Here is a 23,771-nt window from a genome sequence, read left to right as displayed (position 1 = left end):
CCCCTGGGATCCCAACAGGAGTCAATGGAAGGAAAAGGAGCAGAAAGTTAGAAAAAAACCCAGCAAGGCAGTATTTTAGTTCGCCTGGTTTCCATGGAAACCACTATGCACATAACTACAGCATGCAGACTTGGCTTATTAGGACGTCTGCTGTAGTTTCCCAAGTCATTTTCACTTGATAAAGTGGAATAGAAGGGACTTTTGGTACAGCGAGGAGGAAACACTTAAAGAAAATAGACCTCTCCCTAGATATGAAGACTTGTGATAATAAAATAAAGTAAAATAAATAAACCCAGAACAGTGTGTACTTAACCAGAGGTCAACACTCAACTGGTCGGTCAGCCGAAGCCAACCGAGTGAGCTGGAGCAGAAAGGGGTTTCTACTGAAGGGCTCCAGCCAAACGTCTGAGGCTCTGGGTGTGAGTCTTGGCAGCAACAGCTTTGGCTCTGTAGTCTGTACGTATGTGCTTTTCTGTGTTTTTTTATTTCTGGTAGGTTTACAGAATCTAAATTGTAAATCAAGAAAGACTTGATTTTTTTGTTTCTCAAATGTGTGTCCAGGCTCAGCTCAATGTAGCCTCCCCTATAGTGTCATGAAAACATTAATAAAGTTGAAATTCACGTGCAAAGTCGACCGATTCGCCCTGAGTGGAGCCCGTAAAAAATGAAGCCTTTGCATGATAGCTTGTTGGTTTAAACCAGTGTTTAGTGGAAAAGGCAGCTGTTTAAGTTTTCCCACACTGACTCAGAAATTTACTCTCATGGTTCCAGTAAACCCGCTGGGAACGAGAGGGGGAAAAAAGGCAGAGCTTTCTTTTTTGCTCGACTGGAAACTGGGGTGAAAAGCAGAAAAATGTTATTCAACTAAATATTTTGGAGCTGCTTGGCGGATTTCCCTGAACAGGGGGATCTTTAAAAAACTTTGCAAGCTGTGCCAATTCTGTGTGATTATTTGCGGTGGTGGCAATTACAAAGGCGCCTCATATTGTTTGCACAGCTGAATATAGTCAGCCCTGAATTCAGGTTAAGTCAACAAGGTAATTTTTTTTTTTACCAGGGCTGCTTGATATAAAATATTTTTTTCTGTTTAACTGAAACCTTTACATGATATCACATTTAATAAAAGGTTGGAAGCAGAAATGGAGCAGCTGCTGCGAGATATGCAAAATATTGTACGATTGAAATCCAGTCAACTACTGTGGAAATGTGAGTCACCAGGTAGGTTCCTGCTTCATCACTCAGTCCAATTCCTGCATGTCTTCCTTGTTTTAATGTCAGCACTAGTCTGCTACATACTGTCGCTTCAGGCCTATTACCGTAAAACTTCCTTGTTGGTTGTGTAAGATCACTTAAGTGCGATCATCAATTATCTTCTAATTATTTCCTGGTTCCTGTGTCTCCCTTATTGTCTCTCTAAAACTCACACACACTCACATTTTTCTTAATTGTGTCGCTGTCAATGCTGGTCTTTGTGTGTATATGTGAATTATGGGAAGTGCCATGTGTGATCGCCACAGTTGAGAGTTAAAAATAAGCAACAAAACCCTGAGGGGGCCTCCCTTTTCTTTTACGATTCATAAATTGTAACTATGTGTTTTTGGTATCTGTATATTATGTGTGTATGATATGCATCATGTTGACTCCAAACATTTCACCGTTTTCCTTGGTATGTGGAGTGACGCCAGGAGTTCTCTAAAGAACATTTTGTTCAGAGATACTCATCTTCAGCCTGATTGTGCAACTCCACTCTGTCCACTGAGTGTTTCAGGGAATTTACAGGGAAGACAACTTGTTGTTAGTATTACTGCATATTAGTCATTGAACTTTATTTGGTGGGACCTGACAGCGTTGTGCTGTGACATGCAGAAATTTAAGCATTTAAAAAACAGTAAAACAAAATAATTCTATAAAGACAAATACAGAAAAACAGAGAATCTGAATTTGCAGTTAAAATCTATAATGTGCAAAACGATACATCCTATTTCTGTTCATGTGCCAGACGTGTGCTCCACCTTATCTGTCTGCATGTTTGTTTTTACTAAACCCATCTCAAGATTCCTGAAACTGACACGGATCCTTTTTATGCAAATGAGACAGTTACTTGGCACTTCGTGTGAACAAGTATGAAAGTCAAATTCTGGCCTAACATGTTGTGCATATGCAGTTCCAGCATTCCTCCATGCGTATCACATGCGGCCTATTTATGGCTGCCAGGATCATTGCTGTGACGGCTTTCCTCTGAGAAGTGCTAAAAGAAGAACACAGCTCCATTAACTTGTACCTTTCACACCCACAACATTATCCACAATGAGGTCGGACAATCACAGCTGTTCCGGGTTAAGAATGAGGCCTTTTCAATCTCCTAATCCCAATGGGGCCTGTGTGTTTGATATTTACTCTTGCTTTACTTATCTAACCATTCCATAGAAAATCACAACTTAAAGATATCTCTGTTCAACAGTAGCCTATTGCATCCACAACTTTTCAGATACATTGTCGTGAGTCTTTATTTTAGGACGTCGGCCCTGCCAGATAACAATCGGCCAACTTTTCAGCTCCAGGCACAGCTCTGATACTTAAAACAGGAGAGCTGTTGTCATTCTCCGTTGGCCTCACGGGTGATTGTCTACGGCCTGAGTTCTTCTCCTGGCTTCTACTTTCCCATCATGAGCCAATGACACAATAAAAGGAATGTGTAGTGTTGTTGTGATAAGCATGTGGGTCACTTACCAACACATCATCCATGTGACAGAGAGCAGGCAGCTTCAGGGGTAAGCTATTACTGAAACCAGCATCACAGGACTGACTTCTCATATGCTGAACTGAAATTTCGAAACCCTATTTTTTTCCTAAATCACATACAGCTGATGTGGAAATGTTGAAATATTTGGACATTTAGTGCTCACTCTCGACAATAAATACAGGAAATGCATGTTGTGATGAGGGTCAGTGTGACTGCACAGTCATTGTGTTGGGGAACAGGTCAAAGGAGAGAATGTCACAAACGTCATCAGACCCTGGATGCTAGTTTGTCACCGGTTTCCACTGAGCCACATTGTGCTACATGAGGTTGTTGAACACATCGCACCTCAACATTTACTGGAAAAGTGAAGTTCAAATATTTGACATAATAGAGTGAAAGTCAGCTGATGAAGCACATGAAATAATCTTGCTCATTGTAGAGATTCTATATAAAGACAATTTACTTTAGTGGTTTGACATGGGGGTGATGACGCTTCTAACATGTGACTGAGCCAAAAATGAAAAAAACTGAAAGAAAACAAATATCTCCCGAGCCATACACATAGAAGACACTGACGAAGATGTGACAGCCTGACAGCCAGCCACCAGGGGGCGATTCAATCGCTTTGGCTTCACTTTTGGGCGGCGGTCATGACATCCATCTTTATCTACATTCTTCTGATCTAACTCTGGGCCAGAAAAACAAACAACATGTTTTTAAAATGTACAGTAGGTTATGTGCAAACTGGGACAGAAACTGATAAGCCCCCTGAAGGAAACCCGCATTTCCCGGATAACAATCTGCACTTTCCTTCTGAAATGATGTCACATCACCGCGATGGTGCATGTTGCATCTGGAGAATGCACTCCTTCCTCGGGTCGTCGAGATCCTGATGAACTGCTGCCTCAAACATACTGGCTGCATCATGGCAGATAATTTGATTGATCCGACGCTGCCCGCCTATCTCGGCTCACCTGCCACTGCCGTCACCGTCAATTTATCAGTATCATATGCTTGGGCGACAGAGGAAGCCAATGACATAATCGGGATCTTAAAAATGGACTTTGATTCCCACCAACCTCAGAAATAGCCGGCTGATGTCATGGGGCAGATGGTAATACATCTGCCTGCACTGTTGTTACCGGAGAACACCTTGTTGAATGCTCTAAAGCCAGAGGCCGTTGAGCCAAATCGTACATTAGTGCCTGTGCACGGAACACAGTAATCATCTTTAATTTAAATATTTCTCTGGTTATCCATATGGATCTGCACACACATGCAAATGCCACACACACATACCACAGAAGTAACTTGATCCCGAGCTGTGCCAGTAAGTCTGATATTTCCAGATAGATTTAGTACGTGCAGCGTTCACACAGCAGTTTTGTGGTTACAGTTCAGACAAGGGTGCCGATAGCCATCCGCGACACGTAGTCAGCCAGACGACAAGGACAAGTCAGTGGATTGGAAGGACTTTTACCTATGTTTTACTTTACAGGCACGAGACCCTCCACTCATGAGTCATCTTTTATCTCACACTCTCACACTTTATCTCACACAAAACCTGACTCAGTCACAGATGTTTGAGGATAGTATGCACACAATGCCTCCGTCATCCCGAGGACAGCTTTGATCCCCAAACGATTCCATCTGCGTGTATGACTGGTCCTTCAGTGACCTTGCACGGAGTCTTCCACGGCAGACGAGATGAAGTCATATCGGGGGGGACTACAAGCTGAGCACGAGCCGTTGGTTCTGCTGAGTAGACTATTGTTGCCGGTGCAGGTGTGTTCCTGTTTGGATTTACAGGAGCGCTTAATCATCTGTGAGTGTTAGTTCCTGTGTTTTTTTTATTCAAATTGCAGCGGCCTCATTGGTCAACATGGATGCGTTGCTTCTACAGCTCTGTTGTCTTTGTATCTCACACAGACCCATTCTTCCCTCTTCCCGCATTGTAGAGTTGCAACTCCCACACTTTGAGGATTGCTACCTCGAGAGGCCGGCGAACAGGGGCAGCTCCTGTCCGTATAGATATCAGATGTGTATTCTGATTAAAGGCCTCGAGAACAATCGCACTTTTTACTTTGAATTTAACCCTCAAATGCTGCAGGCTTTTATTGTTTTGCAAGAGGTGCCTGGATGTCCTGGATCAGGCATCATAAAGGAGCTCAACAAGCTCAAACGTCTCTCGCTCTTTTCAAGGCACTTCCTTTTGTCCCCTTCTCGGTGGGCACTCCCTGTAGACAGGAAATTCTACTGGAGCCGCTCCAAGCCACGGCCTCCTTTTCCCTCTTATTCCCGTTCTTAGCCAGAAATCTTGGAAGGAGGGTGCACTCTGTCCCAACTTTCGACCTGCACGTAAACAAACAATCCCCCGGTTCCAGAAATCACTGAAGCTTGTCGTTCTCATCTGAGATTATTGCGATGATTATTGTCCCGCACAATGAGCTGCAATCAACGCGCCTCATTTAGTCGTCAGACAAATCACAAAAGAAAAAAAAAAGGATCTCACAGAAACAAATCACTCTGCTCCTCAGACCGCATTAAACAAATTCAGAGTTTCCTAGAATTAGAGCCACCCACAGTTCAATGAATGTGCAGAAAAATCCCACATTACCATTTCCCCCACTGGGACAAACAGCACTCTGTCTTGTTGACATGGTTTTTCTGCAGCTCTGCATCAGCAAGTTCACAACCAAAAATATGGTATGCGAGAAAAAAAGAGAAGTTTCACTTTCCAGTAAATCTAATGAATGTGCCACACAGACGGCGTCTGTCTCGACTCAGACTCGGTCCCTCGAGCTAATTTCATACAGGAACAAAGATTTTAGACTCAAGGTGGCTGCATCATTTCTCAGACAGCAACTGCAGTTAGTTCCTCTTATAAATAAAAACAATCCCAGCTTTTTTTTATTACTTGACCATCTATTGTTTGTCGTTATGAATTCAAGCATGCTCCAGTTTCAGATGGAGGGAGATGGGGCTTGTCTTCCTTCACACTCTCATATCAGGGTCAGTTTGTCACCTGTGAACAACACCAGCAGGCGAAGGGGGAAAGAGGTGTTGCAGTTATTGGAGGGAAAAAGCTTCTGCGACAATTGCTTTCAATGAGAAGCTATATCAGGGATATCTCAGAATCAGCTCACTAAGCAGTTTACATGCAAACAGAATCATTTCAACTCAAACTTAAAATGAGGGCCACAGAGCTATATTTCACTTTCTGCTCTGGCCACTTGCTATTAAATGTGTTGCAATATTTCACATGTGGGCAATTTTAAAACTTACACAACTGCATGTTTGTGGGCGAATGATGTGAACTGATTCGGTAAATCATATCCCGACCAATATTTTATTCTCTCATCCTGAGCACAAGCCAAAGTTTTACCACTTTTCTCTATCACTGTCGTAACCCTTTACTATCAACCGCTGGCTCACGAGCAGATGTAGGGATATACTGTAAATACCTTGTGTGCACGTTTATACGAGTGTGCGTGTGCGTGTGAGGCGGGGAGGTAAGATAGCGGAATGGAGGGGGCTTTGTTGTGGCTGCTTTTTAACTCCCTTTCTCAGAAACCCTGCCTCCAGGATGAGTTCAGGGTCTCTCAGCAGAGCAAGGAGATTCCTGCCAAGAGCATTAAGTTGGATTTATTCTTACAGTAAAGACACAATGCATCTGTCGGCGCAGCACCTGAACCGAACCTCCACCTAAACCACTGCAATATGTTGTATCCAAACCAAAAACTGAGCGCGAGCTGCCGAGGGCTCCAGTCTGTCTCTGTGTGTTTCTTTTCTTTTTTTATTTGCATAAAAGTGACAGTATGTAAGGTTTGGTTTTCGGGACTGGCTCTGACAGCTCTTCTTCTTTTTTACGGTCCCACAACGATGAGTCACATGATTGATGGCATCTTACCTGATAACTCTCAACTTCAAAGCAACACCCTGCTCATGTGAAGCTGAGAAGTGAGAGAGCCCCGAAAGGAAATTCTACACAGCTGTGACCTGGTTTTGCGTGAAAATGTCAACCATGGCGCGCCGCATCTAGGTTCGCGTGACAGTGTCTGTGTGTGCATGCCTGTCTGTGTGTAACATTCTTTGCCTGCATGAGCCCGCTTGGAGAAGGAGCCCAATGTGTGTGCCAGCTTAGGTCAGGCCCGGACACCGTGGGGTGCACCCTGCCTCCCGCCACGGTGGGCCAGGAGGCAGGGGGAGGCCTCCAGCGCTTCTGGGAAACAGTCTGGGCCTAATTGGAGCCTGACTGGTCTCACATGTCTCCACTTACTGGAGGAGACGGAGGATCCCGCCGCCCGGCCAATGAGAGCTGCAGCGGGCCCAGGCCTTTCCCCTCCCTGCATCAGCATAACCACAGACGAGCAGACCTGACATGACAGCATGACTGAGCGGTGTGGTTGAGTGTGTCTCAGTGCAGTGAGGTCAGGTACACGGAGCTGTGCCAGTTTTTATAGTGTTTTCAAAGGAAACATCTGAGCTCAGTAAAAATCCCTCTGTGTACAGTTTGTTCCAAGGATCTCCAGTCTGCACAGTGTGTGCATGCCCCCTCCTCCTGTTGTCCCCCCTTCACTCACTCATTCTTGGCTACAACTGATCAAAGATTTACAAGTACACAGTCTCTGCAGTGAGAAATACAAGAAGTAAAGAACAGCGCAGATGGTTTAAAAACAACCCCCCCCCTGCTGCTGCTGCTGCTGCTTCACCACCACAACCACACATTCACCAACTTTTTTTCTCACTTTCTCACCCCCCGCCCCCCCACCTCCTCCTCTCGCCGTGGCAACACGCCTCTCGTTTCCCATCAGTCACGGTCACCTCCTTGGCCCTGACTGTAACTCTCAAAAATGTCATTATCATCCTGTTTCACTGCGGTGGTGCAAAATATTACAGACAGTTTCTTATCCGCCTTTTTTTCTTTTTTTTCAGGCAAAACTCAATTTATTTAATAACAAAGATGCAAAGAAGGAATTTTTTTTAAAGTCTTGATTTCATTGTGCACATCTGGAACAAACTCTCTCATAATTTGTAGCAACTTTCTCTCAAAACACTGCGGGTAAGTTCTCAAGGGGAAATATCATGCATCCATTAATTTTGCCATGGTTTAGTGCATGATTAGGTTTTCTGAAAATAAAAATAAAAAGATTTTAATCTTGCAGATCAAAGGGTGTTTCAAAGCAATATCTTTGTTTTTCTCCCTTTTTACGACTCAGACAAACTTAACAATTAGAGCAAACTATGAACCCTTTACATCCCAAGACAGAACTGCTGTAGCTTTCACTGTATTACCTGCTAAACATCACCCAGAGGTCTCAGCAGCTTCAATCAAGCCGCACTACATTGCACACGCTCCTGGATATCAGTTCCCTAATATTCCAGATTTTTCTATTCATCAAGATCCATGGATTATTCTCTGGGAAATAAGTGAAAATGTCAAACAACGCAATGTGAAAGAATGTGATAAAAAAAATCCTGGATCTGCCCCCTGATCCAGATCTGCACCGCATCCATCCACCAAATTTCGTGTTAATCCATTCAGTGGTTTTTGCCTAATCTTTCTTACAACCAAACAAACCAAAGTAACAAAACAGGGGTGAAAACATAACTTAAAAAATCTTGAGTCAAATCAAAGGGCAACTGATGCAACCTGGTAGTCTATATCTGCACCTGTAAGTCTATTATTGTGTTGATTGCCCTTGTGGTGCCATAATAGCTCTGACCCATTAAGCTTTGGACTCCACATGAGCTCTGAAGGTGTCCCCTGGTGTCCTGTGAGTTTTGAGGTGGGCCAATTGTGGCTTCCACACATACTGCATGAGATCTACAGGACATCAACACCTCATGTTCCTCAAAAATACTCCTGAACAACCTGCAGTGTGGCATGATGCATGGTCACTGCCATTAGGGAATACCTTTACCATGAAAGACTTGGTGTCCAACATTGTAGGTGGCACGTGTCAACTTGGTCGCTAGGACACAAGTTTGTGTCCTGATGCTCAGAACATGCTTCTTACCCAGGTACCTGACACACATGACATGGTCCACGTGATCTAAGAGAAAACGTGATCCATCCGATTAGATCACATTCTTCCTTTTGCTCCATGGAGCAGGTCTGGTGCTCAAGTGCTCAAGTGCTTTCAAGTGCAGTCGCTCTTCTCCGGAATCGGACCACACAGGCCAGCCTTCCCATCAATGAGCCTTGGGTGCCAGTTGTTGCCACTGTGATGGAAATTCATCTTGAGATTTGAAATAATGAAATTCTCAGACTGGAGTTGCCTTTGAGTCTTTTTAATAGTAAGCTCTGCAGAGGTTACCCAACAAGCACGGGTGCTCAAAATGGAACTGGCGGCAAGTTCACAAAAGCCAGAACTTATACAAAGAGGCGTTTCATAAAACATAATATGAAAAAAAGACAGGAAATCATCATCTGTGTCTATCTGCTGTAGCAGTTGGAGGAAAACATCACCGAATAAGGGCATACACCCTGTTTGTCAAGGTCACAGCAGTGAGACACCGTCAAATAAGGGTTCCATCCTGTCAGGTAAACAGTATCACAGCAGTGATACCTGACATTCTCGTATTCTCTTAAAGATGCAATTATAACTAGATAATCAATGTTTTTTACATGACATATGAAATTGTCAAGTGTTTACAATGCTGGTTATCGGTGTAAATTGATTAAAATGTCAAAACAATTTATCCCCCTGGATATGGCGTGTACGGTTTACCATGGTAACCCCACCTGACGGAGCGCACACTCGTCCTCAGATGGGGAATTCAGTGCTATATATATATATATATATATATATATATATTAAGGTTGGAAAGCCAGACGAGAAGGAATGAATGATGACTAAATGCTTAAATGGTTCCATATTATAACTTATAAATATATAAAGTCATTATTATCCTTTCCTTTTATTCCACCTCTTCTCAACACTTCAATCGACGCATTCACTATTGGAGCTTATTGACTTTTTTTTTAAGATTTCTGATCAATTTGAAAACTTAGTTGGAAAATGTTCCCATTCATCTTCTCACCACTCTCATCAACTAATTTTAGCTTTGAGGCCACAATATTTTCAGCTCTGGAATTTGTATTCAGCTTTTAAATGTGTCAGAACCATTACAATCTTTCCAACGAGGACTCCAACATCATAATGAAGCTGACGTAGTAACTTGCACGCGCACCTGTAAATACCTTGTAGTATTTCTGAGCTGGCACTGGATACCTAACAAAGACATTCCTAAAGAACTTCTGGTTTGCTAATTTGCATTTCCTTGGTTTAAAAAAATACAACATACTTCCTCCTCCACAGGCCGTAGAGAGTTGTAGATCTAGTGGTGTGGAACAGTTGGATATGGGATGTTTTCATACCTTTCTTGCAGTTTGTCTGAAATAGTGACTTTAAGATGTTTTTCCTATTACAGAAAAAAAATAAAAATCTTCTCTTTGTCATCTAAACACAGTAGTTGAGTGAAAATAGTGCTTTGTTTAAAATGTGTTCAAAATGTGTTTACAGAAAACCTCTACAACTATAAAAACCTTTGTGTGAAAGTTGTCTTTGTACACAGAACTTTAAATATTTATATAACTATAAAACTTTCTAACTGGAATTCATTTGATTATATTTGTATATGGCAGCAAACCAACACCATTTTCCTCAGAAACTGCATGAGCTAGTTTCATTAGTAATTGATTTGCATACTTACTAAATAGGTACTAGAAACTTCACGGGAAACTTCCTGGTTTACTGCAGTACTAGTGCCCAGTGCCTCAACGGTCCTGGTACCATACTGCCACCTACTGGAGCAACATGAGTTTGTTTTGACTTGCAGTTGCCTGACAGCCATTTACACCCACACACCGTTTGTGACAAATCTTTATTTCAGCTTGATTAAATGTCGATGATAGAAACCTCAAATCAAACATTACTGAATAGAAGAACAAACAGAAAATGGCACAACTAATAAGAAACTAAAATTAAGACAAAATACCCACTATACATTTAAGTATGTACAACTCTGATAAATAAACCAATACTGTCTAGAATTATGATTGCTTAGCATTTTTTCCATATTTCTCTAAGATTAGTGCGCTGAGAGGAGAAGAGAAAGGAAGGGAAACAGGAGGGGGGGGGGGGGGGACAACTGCTCGAGACACAACTCACACTGCACTTGCAAAATTGTACCTCGATGCAGTTTTTTTATTTGACAAGACGTCGCCTTAGAATGGCCATCAAATCAGCTGTCCTCCATCTTTTGGGGTCACCACGGTTCCTGATATGAGCAGTAGTTTTGTATTGTTTCACTTCGCGCTTCCTGAGACGGGGGACAACCCTGTTCCTTTCCGGGCATCTAGTTTCGCCACACGTTGATTTGTGCTGCTTTAAAGCTTCTGCAACAATAATGTCCTATATATATATATATATATATATATATATCATCTTATACATAAAACAACCTGAAGCACACAGTATTGTACAATGATCGGGAGGATGGCTAAAATGCCACGAGAGTCATTTATAGCTCTGAAAAGGCAGCGGGAAAAAAGATTAAATGTTCAAGTGGGAAAAGAAAAAAGTGAATTACTGTCGCTAACCAGCAGCATTTCTCATCACATTTCATCTAGAGCGCCAGGCACCGTGCAGCAGTAAAGTTACTTTTCCCCCAAAAAATAAAATGATACAGTAATAGAAGGGGTTCTTGTGTTTTGAGACAAGGGGAAAGCATGAAAAAACATGTAGCGGAGCGGAAACAACAACTCAAAGTCTAGAGCTCAAGAAGAGGCCCAGGGTGATGGACACTCGTCCCTTTAAAAAAAAAAATTTAAAAAAAAAGACACTAATGCGCGGATATGCACCTCCAAGACCTTCAGGAAATGAACAGATCTGACGCTGAGACCCTGCCCAGACAAGCAGACACCCTCACCTGCAGCGGTACGCTTCACATTTACAAAAAAACTGAAAACCAGTTGGGTCTGGGACAACGGGCGAGGTTTTTCACGGCTGAGAGGATCCACGTCAGCGGCGACACGCAACATCGTTTCAGAACATCCTAGCAATCTCCTGAGTGGCAACTTTGTTTTTTTTCCTTTTTTAAAAACAGACAAGTTTTTGTTTTCTTTTCTTTTTTATATAAAATCACTAACAGTTGGCAAATTATTACCCCCCCCCCCCACCCCAGTAGTTTCTCTTGCAAGACCATTTTATTTTACAAAAGTAAACAAAACAAACAGAGGACTCAAGAGGAATCTACAGTAAAAGCTGTAAAAATAGACAAGTATCACCCAAACATGTTAAAGCACGTCCGAAAAGGTCCTAACTTTTCTTCCATAAAGCGAGGAATATTTTGGTTGGGGCGCCACACGCGATCAGACCTGCTGAGTTAAAACGATGTGTGCTACGGGTGAGAGTATGCATGTTGTGCACATTACGCGTCGTAATGCGGGAACTGTGTTTTTGATTTCGCTGAAGCAAGATTCCCTTTCTGCTTCCGGGACAGAGAGCGCACACAAAGCTGAGACAGAGAGAGAAGGGAGACATTCAGACGAGAGGTTAGAGGAAGCTTTGGCCTTGACTCTTATTGACCATGATCCCCGGCATGCTTCCGGTTTGTTTTTCTGGCCAGTAGAGTCCCAAAGCCAGAGCGAGTATGTGTCCAAGAGAAGTCCCCCTGGAAATTGTCTGAGGATGTCCTTAACCGTGGCCTCTGCACCGGCCCAGACAGGGCGAGCGGATACCCGGACCCCCTGCTCTGTCAAGTGCAGAAAAGCCTTCAGTGGATCTAGTGCCTCTTCATGGACGACACCTTTTTTTTCCTGGCCGCCAACATCTCGTAAAAGGGATCCCTGCTGATTGCGGCTCTGTGGGGGAGAGGAAGAAGCGGAGAGGAAAATGTCAGTGAGAGGCATTAACGGTTTGAGCGTTCAAAGTGCAGCCCCCTGTAGAATACTGTAATTGGAGCTGATTTTTTAAAAAATGTATCTTTCGCTCTGATTTAAGGTCGACATTGAAATAAAATTGTTAAAGTAACATTTGCATGGCCAGCATGGTTTAATCATTTCTGTTTATAAATGGAGGAGTGGAGGGAGAGACGTTTAATCTGGCCCCCCCACACATATTACCAAAATGCAAACAAGTATAGGCTCAACTGACTGGACATGCAGACATAAATTTTCATCCCAACAAAGCCCCAAGCGTGTGGGAGCTTCTGAGGTGAGACCACCAGTTTCAGTCTTTGAAAACTTAAAAAACAATACTTAAATAAAAAACATTTACTTGATGCTGTTCATCCATTCATCTTTTTCCTCAGTGGTGGGGGCAGAAATACGGTAGAAGGTATGGTTTCCCTCCACGACGCGTCCGTCGGCCTCGGTCTTACATGCTTTTATCACCTGGTCCTTGTTGTCCGGGATGAAAAGCTCAAAGCAGTTCTGCGGAAGTAAGAGGTGGGAAATTACAGTAATTCCCTTAAAAGACAGATTTAAACGTTGTAATGCAACTTCCTGTCAGGCAGTGTTATTCCTTTGAAGTGATCTTAAAATGTCAACGCTGTGGCTTGTACAACCCACAGCTGTGAAATAACCGAGGAGGGCCATTCTCTAAATGGGCAGCGCTGGGGAGAGTCTGCACTAGCGAAGCCTCCCACAGAGAGGACTGCAGAAAGCTTGATTGCTCCTCTTTTGTTGGCTCACTTGTGCAATGGGAAACTTGCACTTTTACTGGGCTTTGCATCAACCATTGGATAATTTAGCCTTTCAGTCAGGACTCCGCTCGTCAAAAGTTATTTGATTCAATAATTGCAAGAAGTTATATTTAGTGATATGGCTCTGTGGTGGGACCTTCTGGCCCTTGCATGTCAGATTCAGCATGAAAAGGAGATGCTGTGGAGGAAGGGGGTTGCTGAAAGAGTAAGAGCAGCTTAAATAGAGCGCACAATATGAGCTCTGCCAATCGAATGCATAGGAGGAGAGGGGCTGAGCAATCAGCTGCTGGAGCCAGCGTAGAGATCTGCTCCTGTCAGATTAGATACTGGATCGACTTTGTCACCTGCCTGAACAAACGCTTTGCTCAATTTATTTATCTTTGTTAGTCCCACTGACAATAAACATATTAACATATATTTTAAGACCCCGTGATGTCCGGTTGCTATTTGATTCCACAGATTGACCTGCGTTTGGTAGAAAGATGGGGCTTCAGCTACGTCTGCGGATTTAACCAACGAATCAGACAGTGTATGTCTGATGTCATCGGATGCAGAATTTGTAAACGCATCCGAGTGTAGGATGAGTCATCAAACAGTTAAGACAGTTACAGAATTAAATATGGAAAAGTGGATTTTTTATTTAATGGGACCTTTACATTGGAGTAAAATCCATCTCCCTCACTGTGTGTAACCACATAATAAACCAGCAGAGGGCGCTGCACTTACTGGCTTCTTATCCTCCACCTCCTTGATGCTCAGGTTCTCCAGGGGGATGATTCCTCTGGGCTCTTTGTCCTGCACAAACATAAAAGGTGTAAATCCACACGGGCGACAACAGCGACATCATGAGCAGCTTTTTTCCCCCCAGTGGGCCTCAGGGACTGAGCTGTACTCACTGTGGTGTACTCAAAGTAGTACAGACAGTTGTCGGTGAGGATGAACCACCTCCTCTTCCAGGTTTTTACTCGTCCCCCTGTGGAGCAGAAAGCGAGCGTCAAAGAGGCTCAACAAGAAGAGAGAGAGAGAGAGAGAGAGAGAGAGATATAGGAGCACCGAAGCACCGGGTAGAGCAGCAGACAGGCAGACAGATGTATGGGCAGACAGACAGATGATGGCTCCTTTTACCCAGAACATCCCCATATTCACCCAGATCCACCGCATTTCCACCATGCACCTACCATCACCATGACTGCGTAGCCTTCAGCTCTCTGCTTCACTCGACTTAATAACGGTTTCTTATTTCCTCTTTGATGTGTTTTATGATAATTGGAGTAGATGTGGTGTTGTAAAAGCTACACATCTCCATAAACGTCTCTCTGCATCTGGAAACTCTCCTCACGTGGCCCCGTTTCTTTTTCCCTGTTTGCCGACAGTGTAAATCAGTGTGTCGAGGCAGGACACAGATCTATGAGCTCGCTAAACTTAACTACCGCCTGGATGAAGCTACGAAAAAGAAACGTGGAAACTAAAATGACTGTGAGGAGTTACTGAGGATTAAAGGGACAGTACACAGAAAAATGAAAATTCACTCAAAATATATTCACCACTATGCAGATGGAGGGGTGGGCGAAGTGTTTGAGTCCACAAAACACTTTTAGAGTTTCAGGGCTAAACAGCGTTGCAGCCAAATTGTTTTGTGAAAAGTGTTTTGTGGACTCAAACACTTCACCCACCCCTCCATCGGTGTAGTGGTGAGTAGATAATGAGTAAAACTATCCCTTTAAGTTTACTCCTCTTTCACGCCCAGTGGGGGCTCCCTGGTTAACTCTGCTGCTCGCTGATCTGTGGCTGACCTCTGACCTCCTTTTGTCACCCGTACTTCCTGTGAGGGGAAACCTGATGGCAGGAGCAGATGGCGGCCTCGCGCTGGGAGGATGGGATACCAACAAACTGAGAGCGGCAGGGAGCTCAGCGCCTGCAGCTATGCTCAGGTACTCTACAGGCATCTCAGACTTGAATTTCCTGTCTCGTCTTTGAAAAGTCCCTTCCCGGTGAGCAGGGGGACAAGATTTCATAGTAATCATACCAAAGACCTGAGCCTTGACTAGACCAGACATTCCCACCACCACTGTTAGTAAAAAGCTGCATTGTGAAACCCATCTACCAGGATAGGAGGCTTTACGGATGAATATTTACACACATATTGAACACACTTGTTTTATCATATAGCAGCACTGGCACTGTATATGATACCCCATCATTTCACACAACTCATGATAGGTCGCACACTTCAGTCTACACTTGTTATTGTCTACAGACGCTATCGCCACACTTCTAATGGGACAGGCGGAGATGGACAGCTCCTCGCCACCTCATCCGCACAACAAGGAAGCAGACAAACAGACAACACACAGGCGGTGGCAGAATCACAGAGCCAGCGGCCTATACGGTTGATTGGGTTGGTCAGAGGGTTTGTGATTTGTGGGTTTTATGGTCACGTCAGTTCCCGTCATCGCTCAGAGAGAGAGAGAGAGGTGACCGTCGTCTGCGGGGCGTCCCAGCAGGCTGCTGCTGAGGGTGTGGGGACGGCGCTCGGCTGGAGAGGATCTGAGTGGAGGGGGTCACCCATGCAAGACGGAACTGTGGGAGGCCGGGCAGGTGGAGGATAAGAGGGAGCGGGTTTTGTTCCTAAGTCATATCCAGTTGTTGATTTGTTTTTTGTGAAATTTATTTCTCACCAAGATGATTTTACATTTGGTTCTTTTGACTAAGTTGATTTATTTGTTTTATGATTTTTGTGCAAGAAAAAAATACCATTTAGACCAATGTAAGGACTCTAAAATCTCATTTATAGAAAAGCTTTGTTTTTGACTAAAATGCACAGACTATTGAGCATATTAATCATCCCTGAATCCCTTTTCGACACTCCTCTGCCCACGCTTCTCTCCCACAGTTTGGTCCAGTCCGATCCAGCACCACACTGTTGCCCTTCAGATTAAATAACAGCATGAGATAAGGAGAGCAGAGCCACATTTGCGAAAAAGGTGCAGTATTCCCTTTCCATGCAACCGGAGAGCAAACAACAATAAGCCAATGGGTAAATGGCTTCGTGATCAATTTGGAGAGACAGGCAAAAGTGCTTTTGTTGTGCTCGCTGCATGGAAATAAGGTATAATGCAGCTTCCAATAAAACTGATCGAAGAGAGTGACCACCACAGCATACAGAGAAAAAGAGGGTCGGACTGCTCAGCAGAGTGGTCACAAAGCATGGGCTCCCAGAACCAAGCCCCCGGGTGGCAAACGCACCCGGCGACCACTCAGCAACCACCCACAGAGATAAAGGAGTGTGGTGACACCACCAGCTCAATGGCAGACTGAACAGACAAACATCTGAAATCCAAATGAGTCAGTGGAGACACAATGAAAAAAAACCCAAAAAAACAACCCTGTATGGATGTAAAAAAAAAAAAAAAGATGAGAACGAAAGCATGGCAGACCACCGAAAGCACCTGAGAGCTGAGAGACGGGCTAGTGTTTGGGAAGAGCAGGTGTACATACCTCCTGAGGAAAGACAACAGCCAAAATCATGGGAACAAACGAACAAACGAAGAGGAAAAGGAAACAAAAAAAATTAAATTAAATGATAAAGAATTATACCACCACAGTCCTGTCCGAGGAGGCTTTGATGCACTGCTTCACAGACTTTATTCAGGAGGGTCAGTAGATTTTTACCAATCTGCTGTTAATACATCAGTCCACAAGGGGGAGTTTTACTCATTGAGAACTACTGTAAAGCACTACATGGAATAATCACCTCTACTTGTATCAATTTCAGTTTTTATCTCCAGTAGTTTACCTTCCACCATGATTGATCAATTCTGTCAATATGGAGTCATTGGAGAAAGAGAAGTCTTCACTCACTTGTGAGTGGGTTGTAAAGATTCACAGCGATCAGAAGATTTAATGTCAGTTAACTTAATGTTTTCTTCTGGTTTTTCTTTAAAACTAAAGTTCATTGTGAATCTGTACAACAGCGAGAGATCTCAGAGGAAACAGAGGATGAAAACAGACCAGAAAATGTACCAGATCGGGTGACTTCCTGTGAGACATTTGTAAAGACAAAGGTGGCCTTACGTACGTGTGTGTGTGTGTGTGTGTGTGTGTGTGTGTGTGTGTGTGTGTGTGTGTGTGTGTGTGTGTGTGTGTGTGTGCAAATGATTCAGTCAGAAATTGTCAAAGGATCAGGAGAAAAATACCATTGAAAGTTCATCAAACACTCGAAAACATTAATATGGGACAAAGTATGCATTTCAAATCTTAAGTGAAAATTCTCCCGAGACAAAAATGTCCGACAGAAAAAAAAAGGGAAAGGTTTACATTTTTATTTATAAATATACATATATTTACAGTAACGTGAAATCTGTGTATGTGCACACACTTGAAAGTCAGCATTTGTGCATGTCCGTGTATGAAGATGCGTCTTAAATAATTTAAAGGCCTCTTCATGTAGTGCTCTGATCTCAAGGCCACATTCATAATACATTAAAGCAGGAATGTCTTCAGATGTCATGGGTCGAGCGTAACACACACGCTCACAGGTGCTTCTCACACACACTCGCAGGTTATCGACCTCAGGGGCAACATTCGTTATCACTTTCTGTTGCTACGAAACGCAATGCAAGGTTATCCGTCAGCACAGTGATGAGAACCAACATTTGACCAATTATACATTACAGTGTACTGAGCATACGCTGTATTTCTAGTGTCACTCACCCAGTTTCAGCAGCCAGCCCTCCCTGTCTGGGTTGAAGAAAGTGTGCGTGAGGTCATTGCCGTCGTCCTCTGGGATTTTGAAAGGCTCGTTCTTGATGCTATCATACAGGTTCTACAGCAAGAGAGAGAGTTGACCATAAATACAGAGCTGGTCTGAGGTCTGCGGACAGTGCAGGGCCACAGTGGAGCAATCACACACATTCTGAAAAGAGTGCTGCTCTGGGCGAAATTTTCTGTCAGAACCCGACCAAGCCCAGGAACAAATTAGCTGAGCCCGTCCCGAAAGAGATGTTTTCCCCGATAACAGGCACATGCAGCATAAAAAAAAAAAAGTAGATGGCCCTGCCGAACCCAGCCTGACTCGTCGGGACCCAACGAGTCGGCTCAGGTCCCCACTCACCCTGAGCAGGTCTTCAGGCAGGTCCCCTCCATCGTTGATTCCTCTGTTCATGGAGATGAATCGCTCCACAGACGGCTTGTCCTTCACATTGGGGTTGTGGAGGCTGGTGTTGAGCATGATGATGGCAAACGACAGGATGTAACAGGTGTCTGTAACACACACACACACACACACACACACACACACACACACACAAACAGAGCGATAACGCTGTGAGCGAGTGCCGAGCGGTGAGATTTTAACCAGATAGCAGAATGTTGCCGTTTACCATAAAAATGCTGCCAGTGTTTTTAAACGTGCTGTTTAAATATGAATGGAAATTAACTGAGCTGAAAAGACTGCACTTTGAGGGCTGCAGTAAAACAGATTGGAGAAGCTTCGTTTGCATGGGGAGTGGGTTGGAGTGAAAGGCTGCATGTGGGCAGCTAAGTATGCATATGTATGTGTGTGTGTGTGTGTGTGTGTGTGTGTGTGTGTGTGTGTGTGTGTGTGTGTGTGTGTGTGTGTGTGTGTGTGTGTGTGTGTGTGTGTGTGTGTGTGTGTGTGTGTGTGTGTGTGTGTGTGTGTGTGTGTGTGTGTGTGTGTGTGTGTGTGTGTGTGTGTGTGCTAAGAGACAATGTGGCCGGCACACAGCTGACACAGCAGCACTTTATCTGGCCCGTTAGGCTGTTGAGAAGTCCCATGCATTATTCACATCCATCTGCAATCATGTTAGAGGCAGTCGGGCTGTCTGCTCGGGGCATTATTTCCCAAAAGCCAGACACTCTTCCATAACACAATTAACCTCAGCAGACTTTGTCCAAGTTAAATAAAGAAGGTTCGATGCAACTTCTATCGACATTCCACTAGATCTCAGGGAAGTATGGAAAAAGATGGCATAGAATAACAGAGAAGACAAATATTAATCTGGTTAAGTTTCTTAAGAAATAAAAAGTTAGAATGAACTTTTATGCAGTCAGGTTAGAAATTGAACTGTATTTATCAGTGTTGTTGACACATTAACAGCTCCTTTATCTTAGGACTGCACTGAAAGCCAGGCTCAAAAAAGCAGGAGAGCGTTACCTGTGGACTGGAACATGCCAGCGTTGCACTGGCAGTAGCGCTGAGCGAAGGCCTCCATCATGCGGTCGATCTTCTGAGCCTCTCCCGGCAGTCGAAAACTCCACAGGAACTGTCTGTCAGGGGGACACAGCTCAGTCGTCAGCAGACACATTCACTTCCACGGTGAAAAAAGCTGAATTATTCCGTCCGGGCAGAGGACTCAAACCGAGAGCTGCATCCTAACTAAATTTAAATAAGGTGAGGATCATGCAAAGTACTAGATATAGTGTGGAAACACGCTGTCTTACCTTAGGGCCTGAACCAGGTTGAGGTCTGTGAACTCATGAAGCTCCACAAAGGCATGGAGGACTTCGATATTGAAGTCATCTCTATAGGAGAGAAAACATACATTTTATCTTTGGTAAACATGTCAAAAGTCATATTCTGCACAGGCAAAATGAAATATAGGCACAAAATATTATGTCTAACTAACTGAGTATTTAACAGATAATAAACAGTTTTATCCATAAAATCAGAGGCTGAAATATTTTCTGTTTCCTATCACATCATGTAAGGAAATCCTCATAATGAGAATCTGGAACCAGGAACATAAATATGCAGTTGTGCTTGGAAAATAACTTAAAATAATAAATCAAACAATTATCAAAACAGCGGGTTAAGACCATCGAATGATAAAATCATAACCCAGATCTGTCAGAGTGAGTTTAAATTTTAATTGAATTTCATGAATTTCAGAGCCTGTATTGTTGTGGTTGGCTTGAAAATCTTGAGAAAAACTCTTATCCCTGCATCAAAATTGAAAAAAAGTAGATCTCATCAGAAACGTGTCTGAGGATTTAGCTCAGGGTGTGATCTGGCTCGAATGGGCTTCGGATGTCAGTGATATGCTGCGTACTCCAATCAAACCCAATGGAGGAGGCCAGGCCACCTTTCACTTATCAGCTAATCTCAATCATGACATCATTCTCGACCTTCGCGCCCTTCAGAGTAAACGATCCGCCCTGTGGGATCATGGGGCAGCTCTAAGGAGCTCTCGTTGACAGAGTATTATCCAGTCACAGCTATTCCCAGTGGAAAAGTGACCAATCATATCGGAACAGCCCCTCGCTCCTCAGGCTCCTCCCTACTCAGACACGTCCAAGCGTGTGACAATCAAACAGAGAGCGTCCATCAATAGCCTGCGCTCCATTTCCTGGTTTTCCCTCACAGACCACGCCCTGACCATAACGCCGCCTGACATAGAGCAGGGCGTACTGGCCATTTCCTGTATTGTGCGTTTACTCTACAAAGCATGCTCTCGAGTGAGAACTTCAAACACATGCATTCCCAAATCGTGTCACCGTAACTTAGGGATGACTAAGATAATCAAAGACAGATGGAGCCCATTGAGCAACAGGCAGGACGGTCTAAATGTGGGACCAATAATCTGTTTGGGAAGGGACGGGTGTGTCCCTGACCAAGAGGAAGCGGAGCAATACAGAAAATATGCGCTCGCCATTCGATGCTATTATCAACCACGTGGATGGGAATGATGACGGTGGAGGTTAGACGGAGAAAGAGAGAAAAACCAAAGCATCACAGAGACAGTTTTAATCCAGACCTCTCTCCGAGGTAATCGCCGATGGCTGTCTTGTTCAGGCCCTCGCCCTTGTAGAGGAATTGAGCGATGTCGTCGCTGGTATTCTTCAGTAAGTCGTTCTCAATCAGGAACTGGATCCCCTGAGGAGGAGAAAGGAGCCCCAGGTTACATCCTGCTCATGAGGAACATGTGGGGGGGAAATAATGTCTCCTCAGTTACTTCCTCCTACCTTTTTGGGGTCCATGTTGAATTTCTTACGGCCCATCGCCACCTGTTTGTTCCTCTGCATATTTTTCCTGAAAAATACGATAGTTGTTGTTAGTTTTTCCCTTTGAGAACCTAATGTAGCATATGTCAACAATTATTTTGTATTATTGATTCATTAATAATCCATCAATAATTGAATTAATTGATTAAGCATTTAGTTTTATATAATATTGGAAGACAATAAAATAACAATCACAACTTCCCAGAACATGTAGTAACAGTATGACTGACCAAAATACAAATATATTAAATTTGATCAAATCAAAGACTAAGAAAACCAGAAAATATTCTCATTTGAGAAGCTGAAACCAGTGACTCTGGACCTTTCTTCCAGAATCAATCACTGTTATATTGCATTCAAATTAAATTCAAATTCATGTATCACAGTATTTATTCATCGTGGCTCAGGGAACTACAACAAATACTTAATTTCATGAAAGTATTTTTCCCATTCACATTTTTTCATGTATTTGTCTGGGGCCGGCGTTTCTCCCCCCTCCTCTGTGTTGACAGAGCCTTGATGAAGCGTTTAACATGATGCATATGGGAAAGTCTCAATTCTCAGGGCCTAGAGTTATTCAGGGGTCAAAGTGCGCTCCAGGAGTCCGCCGTCACTATGGCGACATCTCCATCCCCAGCCGGTGAGAGGTCATAATTTCTTCCCACTGACTCACTCACACCAACATTCCTTTGGCTTTTGTCTGCCAAAGTCCGACACTCAGCTGAACAGATTCAGACGGACTTTCGAGCGAATCATCGGAAACTTTGATCACAAGAAGGTGCCTTATCCCTTAATGGGGTTTAGATCCAAGTGCTTTAGGAATATTCGGTAGCTGATGGGATCCCTATACACTTGAGTAGACCGAACACGAGCGCTCCCTCCCCTGAGACCGTCCATTGTCTGCCTCTGCCCGTACACCCACTGCATTATTCAATGAGGCCGGGGGTGTGCCTGATGAAACATTTAAAACTGCCTTAAAAGCATAGCCAATTTGGGGAGGGGTTTTCGGTGTGATGGGATGGCCCGACCATCAAACATGAATAATTGACAGCTTCATTTGCTAAGTTAATAGAAGGCAAACAACAAGCCGATTTAGGCAAAACAGGGAGGGAAGTGTGTGTAGGGGACGAGGAGGAGGGTCGGGTCCGGTTCTCTTACCTCTCCTCAGTGGAACCCAGGTTCTCGATCTCACTTGTCACTTCTGCGATCTCATCCTTCAGCCGCTGCAGAGAAAAGGCAAGAAGATGTATGAGTTATGGTGAGTAGAAGAATTCATTCATCATCAGTACCTGACACCGGGGGGGGGGACATGAGCGCTCCATTAAACAGTTCAGAAAGGCAAACATCTCTGAGCTTCAAGCTGTCAGTAAACCCTCGTTCACACTACATGATCTTTAGCCAGGTTTCAGTCACAGACAAAGGCCTCAGATTGGAGACGTTCACTTGGCGGTCGCTGATCGCAATGTGTGAACCTAAAAACTTGAGGGGGGTGGCCGACGCATCATTGGTTTCTCGCATGCTTATCCAACTGGATGAGTTGGCGACAACTACACCCAATCCCAGTGCAGGACGGGGTGAAGGTACATGTAGTGGTGCGGTGATCCCTGACTTTTTTTACAATTCACATTTCTGTAATATGGCTCGGACAGAAAAAATATGGTCCGAGCCGCTCTCTTGTCTTTACAACGTACGTCCACTGAGGCGTTTCACCTCACCCCTGTCGCTGTGAAGTATGAACTCACAATGACTGCACGCAAGTCATATCAGAGAGTGTGTGTGTTTGTGTGGGTCTGCCTCCCGTTCTGAATTTGATTAGGGGAAGAACATTTGGGGATAACCTCGATACAAATGGAGTAAGAAAGCTTAAAAGTGGATTATAGTTTGTGTGGCTTTTTTGTAATTGATGGCCTTAAAGGCAGATTTAGTCGATCAGGCCTGCTGGTGCCAGACTGGCGCAGAAAGGCAGATGCACAGGCCAGAAGGGATGGAGAGGGTGATGTCAGGTTGATGAAAGTCTGGAGTGTAGCATAAGAGAGGTGCTGTATACAGTCATAAGACACTACAACGCTCCAAGTAAAGGTTACAAATATCAAGGCTCTCCATTCATATCTAGCCACAGTGTTAGTTTATTATTTCTCATGCATAATACCAACTCACTTTATGTCAAACCACAAAAGGAACATCTGTGTTTTCTACGCAATCACAACACATTCCTCAGATGCTTGTCTCCGCAAACAAAGGCCATGCTCATACAGGAAAGTGGGTGGTTGTGGTGGTGGAGGGGAAGTTTCTG

General features: G+C 43.8%; 1 protein-coding gene across 4 annotated transcripts in view; it reads right to left on the bottom strand.

Annotated features, from left to right (window-relative positions):
- Positions 1 to 10,619: 10,619 nt before the first annotated feature.
- Positions 10,620 to 23,771, bottom strand: part of cyth1a (cytohesin 1a) — a 40,000-nt gene continuing 26,848 nt past the window's right edge. For 3 of the 4 annotated variants that reach the window (XM_035180015.2, XM_035180014.2, XM_035180016.2), the window contains exons 3-13: positions 22,637 to 22,701; positions 21,440 to 21,506; positions 21,232 to 21,350; positions 19,919 to 19,999; positions 19,632 to 19,744; positions 18,570 to 18,718; positions 18,169 to 18,281; positions 14,353 to 14,431; positions 14,183 to 14,251; positions 13,030 to 13,184; positions 10,620 to 12,614 (exon numbers count right to left, since the gene is read on the bottom strand). In XM_035180015.2, the coding sequence (XP_035035906.1) occupies positions 12,536 to 12,614; positions 13,030 to 13,184; positions 14,183 to 14,251; positions 14,353 to 14,431; positions 18,169 to 18,281; positions 18,570 to 18,718; positions 19,632 to 19,744; positions 19,919 to 19,999; positions 21,232 to 21,350; positions 21,440 to 21,506; positions 22,637 to 22,701 (1,089 nt within the window). In that variant the 3' untranslated portion in view covers positions 10,620 to 12,535. The remainder of the gene's footprint in view (positions 12,615 to 13,029; positions 13,185 to 14,182; positions 14,252 to 14,352; positions 14,432 to 18,168; positions 18,282 to 18,569; positions 18,719 to 19,631; positions 19,745 to 19,918; positions 20,000 to 21,231; positions 21,351 to 21,439; positions 21,507 to 22,636; positions 22,702 to 23,771) is intronic. The other variant, XM_035180013.2, reaches the window with a different exon arrangement.

The sequence above is a fragment of the Hippoglossus stenolepis genome, chromosome 16, assembly GCF_022539355.2.
Source record: "Hippoglossus stenolepis isolate QCI-W04-F060 chromosome 16, HSTE1.2, whole genome shotgun sequence".
Taxonomy (NCBI): Eukaryota; Metazoa; Chordata; class Actinopteri; order Pleuronectiformes; family Pleuronectidae; genus Hippoglossus; species Hippoglossus stenolepis.
The sequence above is the reverse complement of the archived record's forward strand: the minus strand, read 5'-3'. Positions and strand labels throughout refer to the sequence as shown.